Source organism: Maylandia zebra, linkage group LG22, assembly GCF_041146795.1.
Source record: "Maylandia zebra isolate NMK-2024a linkage group LG22, Mzebra_GT3a, whole genome shotgun sequence".
Classification (NCBI taxonomy): Eukaryota; Metazoa; Chordata; class Actinopteri; order Cichliformes; family Cichlidae; genus Maylandia; species Maylandia zebra.
Window position 1 is genome coordinate 36,137,617 of NC_135187.1, and position 12,736 is coordinate 36,150,352.

General features: G+C 41.2%; 1 protein-coding gene across 2 annotated transcripts in view; it reads right to left on the minus strand.

The window, feature by feature from the left end:
* Window positions 1–3,085: 3,085 nt before the first annotated feature.
* lrrc3b (leucine rich repeat containing 3B) overlaps window positions 3,086–12,736 on the minus strand; it is a 36,701-nt gene continuing 27,050 nt past the window's right edge. Inside the window, exons 2-3 of one of the 2 annotated variants that reach the window (XM_004561002.4) lie at window positions 9,105–9,170; window positions 3,086–8,033 (exon numbers count right to left, since the gene is read on the minus strand). In XM_004561002.4, coding sequence (XP_004561059.1) covers window positions 7,105–7,887 — 783 coding nt within the window. In that variant the 5' untranslated portion in view covers window positions 7,888–8,033; window positions 9,105–9,170 and the 3' untranslated portion in view covers window positions 3,086–7,104. The remainder of the gene's footprint in view (window positions 8,034–9,104; window positions 9,171–12,736) is intronic. The other variant, XM_004561003.4, reaches the window with a different exon arrangement.

The window sequence follows — 12,736 nt, forward strand, 5'->3', positions numbered from 1 at the left end:
GTACCAGTGGCTGGGTACTCTTCCTTTGAAAGAGCCAAGAGCCTTCCTTTCCCCTTCCTCCATGTAAAGGTTGGCTACAATAGGTGACACGGGGAGCCCATGGCACAGCCATGTTTTTGTCTGTAGAAGCCTTCGTTGTATTTGAAGTATGTTGTGGTGAGGCAGAGGTCTAACAGTGTGCAGATCTGATCGTGTGTGAAGTTGGTCCTGTCCTCCAAGGAGCTGTCTTCTTGTAGTCGTTTTCTGACCGTCTCCACGGCCTCCGTGGTGGGTATGCAAGTGAAGAGAGAGACTACATCAAAGGACACCATGGTTTCATCTGGATCCAGGGGAAGTTTCTGGACCTTGTCGGTGAAGTCGGTGGAGTTCTTGATGTGGTGTGGGGTGTTCCCCACGAGAGGAGCACGGATGGTAGCAAAGTGTTTTGCAATGTTGACTGGCTGAGTTTATGCTACTGACTATGGGTCTGAGTGGGACAGCTTCCTTGTGGATTTTAGGAAGTCCGTAAATGCAGGGTATGGCATCCCCTGGGTAAAGGCGGTGATATGTAAGGCGGTCAATGATCATATTGCCGTACATTTTGGGAGGAACACCCTTCAACTGGTGCGGGAGTATGAAAGGGAATCAAGGAAACTAGCGGATTATAGGAACCATCTCCGTTTCAACCTAAGATGCAGACAAAGCAGAGTTGTTCCTAAGAGCCTGCGCCTTGGATCCACTGTCAGGGGATACAGAGCAGACTTGATTCTACAGAGAGCACAAAATCACCTTTTAAGTGAAAGGCTAAGACAGGTCCATTTCACTATAGATGCCCTCCAGATCAAGATCAGCCAGACCCTGCAGGAACTGGAAATCCTTCTACCCTCTCCAATCTTAGAAGAGGTTTACAAGTTTGTGGACAAGGCTCAGCGGGCCCAACACTCTAAAGGAAAAGAAAGACAACGCAGGAAATTCCACACCTTGCTTTCAAAACCACACACTCCTCATTCTGAACCTACACAACCCAGAGAAGAAAACACACCTGATGCCAGTCAGGAGAAATGGGTGAAGAACTTTTCAGACCGGAATCTCACTGAACCTGAAAAGAGAGTATTAGCCAAAGGACTCAATTTTGCCATTTCTCCACAACAGTTGCCCATAGTGGACCTCATCACAGCCACAGAAACCGCCATACGGATTAATAAATTATCACAGACAGAAGCAGAGCAAATCAGGATGAAAGTCTCAGCCACCCTCTCCAGTGCCAAAGTCCCTCCGTCCAACCTCACAATACAAGAAAAGAAGGCTGTCGCTTCCCTGAGCAAAGACCACAACATCACTGTTTTACCAGCTGATAAGGGAAGATGCACCGTGGTCCTAAACACTACAGATTACCACACAAAGATCACTACTCTCCTCAGTGACAACAATACCTACGAAGCCCTAAAGCGAGACCCCACAAGCAGCTACAAAAAGAAAGTTATAGCTTGCCTTCAAGACTTTGAAAAGGACAAAATCATTGACCGCCTTACATATCACCGCCTTTACCCAGGGGATGCCATACCCTGCATTTACGGACTTCCTAAAATCCACAAGGAAGCTGTCCCACTCAGACCCATAGTCAGTAGCATAAACTCAGCCACTTATAACATTGCTAAACACCTTGCTACCATCCGTGCTCCTCTCGTGGGGAACACCCCACACCACATCAAGAACTCCACCGACTTCACCGACAAGGTCCAGAAACTTCCCCTGGATCCAGATGAAACCATGGTGTCCTTTGATGTAGTCACTCTCTTCACCTGCATACCCACCACGGAGGCCGTGGAGACTGTCAGAAAACGACTACAAGAAGACAGCTCATTGGAAGACAGGACCAATTTCACCACGATCAGATTTGCACACTGTTAGACCTCTGCCTCACCACTACATACTTCAAATACAACGAAGGCTTCTACAGACAAAAACATGGCTGTGCCATGGGCTCCTCCGTGTCACCTATTGTAGTGGGGGGAAACTCCCACTAGGTTTAAATCTGGGACTCTCCACCATTTGACCTTAGAACTGAAGAAGCTTCTCGGATGAGAGGTGAAACGTCTTCTAGCAACTTAAAGAAGTCCAGACGCTTTTCTTTGCAAGCTCCTTTGACTACGATGACCTGGATGACTGAGAACCTTCACAGACATTTTGGAGATTTACTTTCCAGGATGGTTGAGAATGCATCAAGACGCTTTATGAACTGTGTTAATTCTACCTCCGTGTGCCCAGGTTACTATCCGGGGTTTGTGTCTGCCACCTGCCTGTCCTCCTGGCTGCTCAGATCTCTAAGTGCACCATCTGTCCTCATCCCTGCCTCCATGGATTCGCTTCCCACTAACTCGCTCCCCCTCTTCAGAGCCCCACGGTCCGGCTCTGGTCGTAAGCTAAATTACTATAGCCCTGTTTAGTAATGTCCCTCAATCCAACTGCTCACTAGTAATTTTCTCCCCTTTCCGTTGCAGCCCCCCACAGTCCTGATTATGGCTTCCCTGTGTAATTTGTCTTCCCGGTTTCCTTCAGTTCTGCGATTTTGCTTCCTTGGTTGTTCCGGGTCACCTTTTGTTAAAACAATAAAATCTGCACGCTCACATTAAGCGTATTGAGTCTGCTTTTGGATCCTGCTTGTGTGCATGAACTGCGGTTCATGACAATAGGAGGTTAGGGCTAGGGTACCGTCGTTCTACTGGATTTCATCCATAACCCGGCGCGTAGCATAGGAACGCTGAAAGTCATCTTTCGCGTTCCTATGGAACACCTTGGGACGTGACAAACCGTCAGTATATTACGCCTCAAGAGTGAGAACGGTCTGCTATTTTCACTGAAACAAGCTAAATTCTCTCCAAATCTTTCTTAGAATGTTATATATTTGCTGCAGATTACCATTTGAGAAAAACTGTCTCTTTGACATAATGATAATCATTATTGTACACCTATAGTTTACTACCCTACTAACTTTGAAATGTTGGCTTAACAGACAAGAGTTATCTGTTTAGCCAAAGGTAATCCATCACTCACTAGCAAATGCTGCGAAAATAAAATACCATGAACCATTACATACCTTCTTTATTTTATTTTCTGTATTTCATGCCACAACTATGAAAGTCAATGCTAACATGGTGTGTTAGTCTATTACACACTGCTCTTGTTGTGCAAGATCTGCAATATGGTATACTATAGTTCATATATCGTATGGTTGATTCTGCTTTTTCTAGCTAGCACAAATCCACTAAACAGTAATAATCCTAAACTCTGAAAGTCCAAGCAAAGAGATGGAAAAAGAAGACATAAAAAGAAAAGAACTGTAAGAGAAATATTCAGGCACTTAGAAAAACTCTCAAATCCTTGGCTACACTTTGCTTCATGACATTGTACATGTATTTCACAGACTGATCCTGATCCCATCTTGTGGAGTAGGATATTGTCTTTTGAAGACAAGACCAACAAATTAAAGGGTTTTCAGGTATTTCACAAAACATCCAGGTATTTCACAAAACATCCACATTGCTATTTACATGTGATCCTAGCACTCAATAGCTACATATTCTCACGACGTATTCCCTTAGTCAATTTTATAACCGCTACTGTACAACATGAATTGAACATTCAGATTCAGAGAAAATACATCACTTGTTTGCAGGACAACTTAAAATTATTGTTTTGTGGAGAGAATATAATTTCTTGTACTTTTCCATATGTATCTTTTTTATCAGTACTGGTTTTCCATCGGGTTTCCATTAATCTTCAATGCTAATGTGTTTCAATTAGAACAAAGTTATAAAACAAAAACAGAATCATCAGAACAGTGTGGCCTGTTACAAAGGAATGCAATGAAGAGATAATTCTGAGACTGAAGGAAAGTAACACTACCAACAATTAGAGTCAGCTGCAACTGACATTTAGTATTGTGCTCCCTTTGCACAGTACAGACATACAAAGATTTACTCTGATTGACAACAGCAATAGCAATAAACAAAGAAAGATGCCACAAACTGAAGGAACAAATGCACAGTACAATAAAGCAACCTGTAGTTGTAGCATGTTTTTGAGTTGTCATCATGTGATCAACATACTATTACAAATATTCTGGAGGGAAACCTGGAAGTCTTGTCTGATCTCTTCATGGCACCTTTGGCATGATTATAATCTGGAAAATGTAAAAACTTGAAGGCCTGTATCCTCTAGAAAGGCCAAAGCCAGAGTTTATGTTCATGATTAGAGTAATAAAAAACAGAAATAATGATTTATAGAGGGCTTGGGATAGGAGTGAAGAGTGGAGTCAGTTACTACACTAGTCAGATAACCTTCTGCTAACCCAGCTGCTTTCTATACTGAAGCTGAATGCAAGCAAACGTAGATCTTCCATGTCTGTTTTTGTGTAGAGATCTTAGTTTGGTACAAATTCCTTCTGAGTTCCTTACAGGATAAAATGAGGGGATTGTTCCATCAGGATGTACTGGAAGAAATCCTAAGCTGTTAATGTGGCTGACTTCTGACTCTATGACTCAGACTTTGTCTCACGATTGAGTACTTCCATGAATAAAAGAAACTTCTCCAGGGTCCATGACCAAAGTCCCTCATATGTTGGTGTTACTCATCATATCCTACCCCTCAACATTAAGGGTTTTCATTTAAACTGCATTACCAAGCACATTACGTTTCCTGCTGTGGTAGCACTGAAGGCAAGAGTTCATATTCAAAACCAAATACTACACTGGATGTTATTACTTCCAGCCAACCATGCTGGAAGTAATATGTTGATATTTTAAGATCTACTTCTAACCATTAATATGCTAAAATATGAATCAAACGTCTTGAAACATTTGTTTAAAATCAGAAATATGTGTATAAATTCATAATGAACAACTCCAAAACTGAGAGAGATTATTATGAATCCTGTTCTTAACAAGACTTAGAGCCCACTGATTGTGTCCTCCAGATTGTATAAAAAACAAGAAAGCTCTTTGAAAGTTGCAATATGATGTCAGGACACATTTAAATTTCACACATTTCACATTTTCAGACAGCCTCTGTAGGAAGACATTCAAACATACATATGTTTCTGCCAAGCATAGCGTGATGTGGATGTGATGGTCAAGTTTCAACTTTGGGAAGTTCAATTAATGTCTGGATACAACCACACTCTGCAGCTTTCAAAGCCCCTGAAAATGCCTTTACTTCAAACAACCACTTAAAAGGTTTCAAGCTAAGAAAAATGTCAGTCGTGATTTAACAGTGTAAGAACCCAATGACATTTGCTGGGATGTTTGATCACTCAAATCTAATCAGACCTTGATGAAGCAGATTATTCCACTTTAAATATTCAAAATATTTAAATGAAACACTGACATCATTATAGATTGATTATTTACATATTTGAAGTTTTCAGCGGTTTTACTCTTTAATCAATAAATTTGCAATTTGTGAAAACACGCACACGCACACACACACACACGGACATACCACAGATAGCTACAGGAGCTTAGTTTGTGCATTTTAAGCTGAAGTGACTTAGTTTAGTTTAGTGATTTAAAATGTTTGATAAAAGAAGTGAAGTTTTTAATGTTGCAATACACAGAAACACCATGGAATATCTAATTGCTGCAGTGATAGTATAGACTGACACGAACACATTCGATCCAACGCAAACACATTTGGAAAAAAAAGTAAATTCCAGACTTTGGACATATTTGCAGAAATGGATCATATTCATATTCCAAATGATCTTACTTTGGACTTTGACGTTTCTATGATAGCTTACCAAACAAACCAATGGACCTTCCCATTATTATCTGCAACCAGATAATGCCTAAATCAACAAGCACACTGCAAATGCAAAACATCAGATTTAGTGGTATTAAGCATGGTGTCTGACTATATGTTGGACAAGTCAGTGTTTGGTGGGTTTTATTATTGTAGGGTCTTTACCTTACAATATAAAGCGCATTGCGGCAACTGTTATTGTGGTTTGGTGCAATATAAGGAAACTGAACTGAACTGGTTGCCAGGAGAACGGTGCTTGTCTGACTGCATTGTGCCAAGTGTAAAGTTTAGTGGAAGGGGGACTATGGTGTGCTATTGTTTTTCAGGAGCTGGGCTCTGCACTTTTTGAAAAATCTTTCAAAAGTTCCCATAAACACACTCCTAAACCTCGTGGAAAGCCTTCCCAGAAGAGCTGAAGCTGTTATAGCTGCAACATTTGGGCCGACATCACATTAAACTCTATGGATTAAAAATGGGATGTCACTCAAGTTCATGTGCTTGTGAAAGCGAACCAGTAATTTTAGCAATATGGTGTATTTTAATAGCACTTTCTGGCTTTTAAACGCCTTGTTTTTATTAGCTATTTGTTTTTAGCTTTTGTTTTTAGCTATGTTGTTATGGTACCACATATGACTTTACAGGCTTTTAATGTAAAGCCTCAATGCCTGACCTGTGCAGTTTATCATGGCAGCACGTCGCTAAAACCATAATAAAATAGCTTGTTATAACAAGATACTTTTATGTCATAAAAACGTATTATTTGTGCAATTACTTTTGCTACACAAAGGGGGTACTTTTAAAAATGGTTAGTAAGCTTTTCATAATAAACTTGTAAATAAAATTAAAAAGCCACATTATTGGCTACATTTAATGCTATATCCCAATTATAAACCTACATTTGAAAAGACCTTGTTGTATTGTAGCTACAAAAACCTAAAATTTAAGATTGTCAGCAATCTAGACAGATAGATCAATCAACAGATAGACGGCAAATGAAACAGACAAATGGGAAAAACAGTGTGTCATGTTTTACAAATAATTTTGCTTTTTTCAGATGTTCCACTGCCTCTACAAAAGTCATTACCATTTAAATATTTAAACCTGAGATTCTAATTTTTCAAGACTTTCTTTGTACTGTAAAAACCAAAATGTTGGTGCGGCCTTCCTCCTGTCATCGTAGTCATGAGCAAACCCTATCAAAGACAGACAGTCAAATACATTTTGATGCTCATATTACATAAAAGTTTGGTATAGTAAATGCTAAAAATGTAAAACATTTTGGTGTTCACCAGGTTTCTGCGGAACACAGTCACGGGGCCACTGCTGTCAGACAACAGTGCTTATGTCATCAGTCTCGTCTGCTTTTTTCGGCTTACTGGGGAGAGACTTGAGGTACTCCAGATGGCGTCGCGCGTCCTCCTGGTTCTGACGTACATAATACACCACATATGAAATGACCATAGCAAACCAACCGAACATGGTTACGAGCATAGCATAATCTGTGGTCCTTTTTGCCAAGTTACAGAGATCTATGTCAACCGCCAAGAACGGCTGTCCCTCCTGGTCGTGGAGCTCCGAGCTTCTGCAGAGAACCCGGGCAGCAGCCTCATGGTTATGGGCCATTCCTCCAATAGCCTGCTGAAGGGCGCAGTCACAATGCCAGGGGTTATCGTTCACAATAATCCGGGCCTTCAGTCGAGCAAAGGCATCCTTGTGTACGCTAGTGATGCGATTGTGGGAAAGGTCCAGCACCTGTAAAGTTGCCTCTATGCCAGTGAATGCACCTTCCCCTAAAGTCTCCACTGCATTGTAAGAAAGGTTTAGCTCCCTCAAAAACCTAAGTCCATGGAAGGCGAGATCGGGAACGCTGCCGATCTGGTTGTGGTCCAGCCTCAGCAAGACAGTGTCAACTGGTAGACTGGGAGGAATCTCTTTGAGGCGGGACTGACTGCAGGTAACATTGAAGCCATGGAGGTGGGAATCGCGTTGGCATATGCAGCCCTTTGGACACATGCTGGCCGAGGGAAAGCACAAGGCCATTAGGACAAGGCTCTGAAGGAGCAGGCACATGGGGATGGAGCGTGACAGCCACAAGTCCAGCAGAGTCATGCTGACCGACTGTCAGCAGCATCCCGCCTCGGGCCACAGCACCACCACTGGTCGCTTACACACATTGCATAGTAGCGACTGGCTTTCGCAATTTACCCACTGAAGATATGGAAGCGTGAACAGATGTTATCATACTGCGTTGTGGCCTGAAATGAGATAAGACAGAGTCAGTCAAACATATCAGCTAAAAATATAGTATAGTCAAAGGTTCATCATTTAAATGATCTTAAATGTGGCAGGTAAAATTTCATGAAAGTAGAATTCATGATAGATGATCAAATTTAATCAATAATCAAAATTATACAATGAATCCAAATAAGTTTTCTACCAGTGAAAGATATTCATTCATTGGATTCATTGGATATTCATTCTGCTAAAGAGAATGAATATCCAGAGCCTGACTTTACCAACAGCATCATCAGAATAAAAGTGTTTCTGAAAGACTAAGAGTAAAACCTTTTATACTGGATTAGTGCATAATCATAAAATGTATGATTGATCTGTTTAGTAGTAATATGATGAAATAATAGTGCAAGCATTATCTTACTCTTGTCAATAGAATCAAAATTTAACACAAGTAGAGATAAAAAGATGAATGCTGAATAATTCTGAGGCTTATCATACCATCTGTTAAGTATAACACAATGCTGGATACCCAAACAGGATACGCAAAAGTGGGTGTGCATATGGGCAATGTTTTACTTTAGTGATGCTCCACACAATTTCAGTCTCAGAAGATGAGACAATGGAAGCCACAGGGCGTGAAGGTGGATGTCAGACAAGATCAGACTATCGGTGTGCACGAGTTGGATGTCAGGATGGAGAGTGTCTCCAGGGCGGAGAGGCTGGTAACTGGAGGTGACTTCAGTGGACATGTAGGTCGAGTGAACAGAGGTGACAAGTATATATGTATTAAGGAGAGGCATGCAGAAGGACAGATGGTGGATTTTGCCAAAAGGACAGAAACGGCCATGGTGACCATGTAGCCTACTTCAAGAAGAAGCAACATAGAGTGAGGTATAAGAGTAGAAGAAGGTAGACCATATCTAATGCAGAAGGTGCAATCTGAAAAGGACAGGAGATTATAAAATGTAGAAAGGATTGTAGATTGTAGAATGACTCTGGAAATCAAAATGTGGAAGCAAGTGAAGGCAGAGCAACGATGAAATGGTGAAAGCTGGAGTTGAGACAGGTTCTGTGTGGTAGAGACGAATTACCAGGTGACTGTGAAAATACAGCTGCAGTAGTGTGGGAGACTGCCAAGAAGGTGTTTGGTGTATCCACTGGAAAATATTCAAAGAGTTTAGTAATGAACACATTTGATAGCCAGGGAGACGAAGAAAACACCAGCAAACTTTATGGGAAACTATGCATAACACAAAGAGAGAGCTGGCAAAGCAAAAGGCTCAAAGCGAGTTATATCTGAGGCTGGACAATAAAGAAGAAGAAAAGCATTTGTATCAATTAGCAGAGAGAAAGACGGCAAGACTGAGCTGTGAAAAGATGTGCAACAGGTTAGTGTGAGTAAGGAGATTGGTGAAATGTGTTAACAAATGAAGACTGTCTTCCTTCTCTCCCCCCAACCAATCACAGCAGATGGCCCCGCCCCTCCCTGAGCCTGGTTCTGCCGGAGGTTTCTTCCTGTTAAAAGGGAGTTTTTCCTTCCCACTGTCACCAAAGTGCTTGCTCATAGGGGGTCATATGATTGTTGGGTTTTTCTCTGTATGTAGTATTGTAGGGTCGACCTTACAATATAAAGCGCCTTGAGGCGGCTGTTGTTGTGATTTGGGGCTGTATAAATAAAACTGAACTGAATTGAACTGAATTGAAAGACTGATGCAGTACTTTGAGGAGCTGCTGCATAAAGAATATTAGACAGAGGAATGGTAGTGAATCAGGAAACACATCACTAAAAGCAGGAAATAAAGAAAGCTACTAAGATGATGAAGATAGAAAAGGTTTGGTCCGGATCACATTCACTACATTGCCAAAAGTACTTACTCACTCATCAGGTGTTCCAATCAATTCCATTCAAATCAGTTCAATTCAATTTTATTTATACAGCACCAAATCACAACAACAGTTACCTAAAGGCGATTATTTTAAAGTAAAACCCCTACAATAATACAAAGAAAACAAAGAAAACCCAACAATCATATGACCCCCTATGAGCAAGCACTTTGGTGACAGTGGGAAGGAAAAACTCCCTTTTAACAGGAAGAAACCTCCAGCAGAACCAGGCTCAGAGAGGGGCGGGGCCATCTGCTGTGATTGGGGTGAGTGGAGCAAAACAGAACAAGGACATGCTGTAGAAGAGAGCCAGATATTAATAACAACTAATAATTACAGGCAGAGTGGTCTAAAAAACACTGTAAGTGAAAAAGGTGAGTGAAGAAGAAACACCCAGTGCATCATGGGAATCCCTGGCAGCCTACGTCTATTGCAGCATAACTAAGGGAGGATTCAGGGTCACCTGGTCCAGCCCTAACTATATGCTTTAGCAAAAAGGAAAGTTTGAAGCCTAATCTTAAAAGTAGAGATAGTGTCTCTCTCCTGAATCCAAACTGGAAGCTGGTTCCACAGAAGAGGGGCCTGAAAACTGAAGGCTCTCCCTCCCATTCTACTTTTAAATACTCTAGGAACAACAAGTAGGCCTGCAGAGCGAGAGCGAAGTGCTCTAATGGGTGATATGATATATGGTATCATAATGTTTAGCCTTTCTATAAAATACTGATATTTGCTTGCAGCACACAGAATAGAGATTTTGCTCATCGAACAGGCAAGACAGAAGACAGAAAGTGATCTAAGTGATCCATTGTGTCATAATTGATTACTTATGTTTTGGAAATCAAAGCATGAAACAATTACTTACCGCACTGCTAATGTTCTGTTATAAAATGCAAAATCTCAATTTATATATTAATTAAGTGTTGTTTCCTGCAAAATCCAGCAATTACTGCAATACAAATAGGCAGGCAGAAAGCACTCAACAACCATATCTATGTAAATGACACATGGACTGATTCTTATTTAGAGCTTTTCTGCTCTCCCGAAGCCCTTAAGGCGCTTTATACAACATGCCTCATTCACACAAACACTTTCGTCTTTCTATCTACCGATTATGCATATTCATAGAGCAACTTGGGCTTAGCATCCTGTCCAAGGATAGTTGACATGCAGGGATTTAACCATATATTTCTGCCTGAAATATGTTCTGCAAGTCAGTATTTTGACCTGAGCTACAGACATGTGAATGTGAATTTCTGCTGGAAATATGTGGTGCATTGTTGCTTTACGAGACCCGGAGCTTTGTCACTATTAGTAATCCTCACATTTACTCTTTCCAAATAAATTAACAGTCACAGTGATCACAGTCTTGCAGAATTTATGCTCGAACAGAGCGAGCGTGTTCAACGTCTGCACTACTGCAGAGCCAGTCCGTCTGCCTGCAGTGAGCTCTGCTGTCAGATGAAGTATGTGCTACGACTGGTGTGTGGGCCTCTGTCGCTCGTGTTGTTATTGGTCTGTGAGCTGCGAAGAAGAGCAAAGACAGCGAGTGTTAAACACAGTGAAAAGTGTCACTGCAGCCACTGTCTGTGCTTTTCATGCTTTATTTTTTGATCACTGAAGTTGTTTTGCAGTTCTCTGGTGGTCTCCCTGCTTTATTCTGGCCCACTTATCACCAAAACAGGTAGGAGATTATTATTAGTCATTAGCATTCAACCCAGTCTTAATGAGGACTATACAAACAGCGCTTGCTGCCTCCACAGACTACGTTGTAGTCTGTGTACTTAAGAAGTTATTAACAACTCATATCTATTTTGTAATATTTTCCTATATCTTTTCTTGGGACTGTCCAATTAAAAACACCATCATCATTATCTGACCCCTCAACCTGAATGTAGGGAATAAAGCACACAAAGTTTATGGGAAACTGCAGAAACTGGCATCCTCACAATAAACGCTTTGCTGTTATTCAGCTGCAGTGCATCGTCTCTACTGCACTGAAACTATTGTTGCCTCTTAATGATGTTGAGCCTTCTCCTCCCATCTCTGCTCGTCTGTAAAACTGTCTTACTGAACGCCACTGATGTGCTTTGTACTAAATGTATTTTCCCATTTTTATGCAGTTCAGAGTATGTTACCAAAACTGAAGTTAAGACATCTGCAAATTTTGTGAGACCATGTGGAATTTATAATAATATGTAACTTTAAAATTATGCAAAGGTGATTTCTACATGATGGACAAGTCAGAATGTGCCTTTTTATTTTATTGAAGCTGTGCATAGCTGCATTCTTAAAACTGCCATCAGCAGTGATGGGAATAACGGCATTAAAAGTAACAGCGTTACTTTGTAACAAGTAATCTAACTAATTACTATTTCTATCGTTACAATGCTGTTACCGTTACTAACAAGAAAATGTGGTCGCGTTACTATTTTTCAACAAACAGACGGTTGAAGCTGTGTTCAGCTTACAGCATCTTATATCAGCTGCAGGAAGTAGCTGTAAGTAATCCGGGTGCTGCAGCTTTAAGCAGCTGCGCGCTCCCGTGGGCGGCATTCACTTTCTGCCCGACGATCACTTTTTGGCACAACACCTGAAGCTCAGGGGCAAAACAGTCGCATGAGTGCTGCTGTTTGACTGAAGAAGAATAAAGTAGTCGTGCTAAGCCAATCACATGACCACTTTAAGATGACAAAGCAACAAGGTGATATTGTCAGGGTCCTGGGTCTCCTGACCCAGCGTTTTAGTTCATTGTGATTTTTGTATTATTGTACTTGGTGTGAGTTTCTATGGTTTCTAGTTTCGATCCCTTGCCCTTCATGTTTCTCTGTGTCCCCTCTGT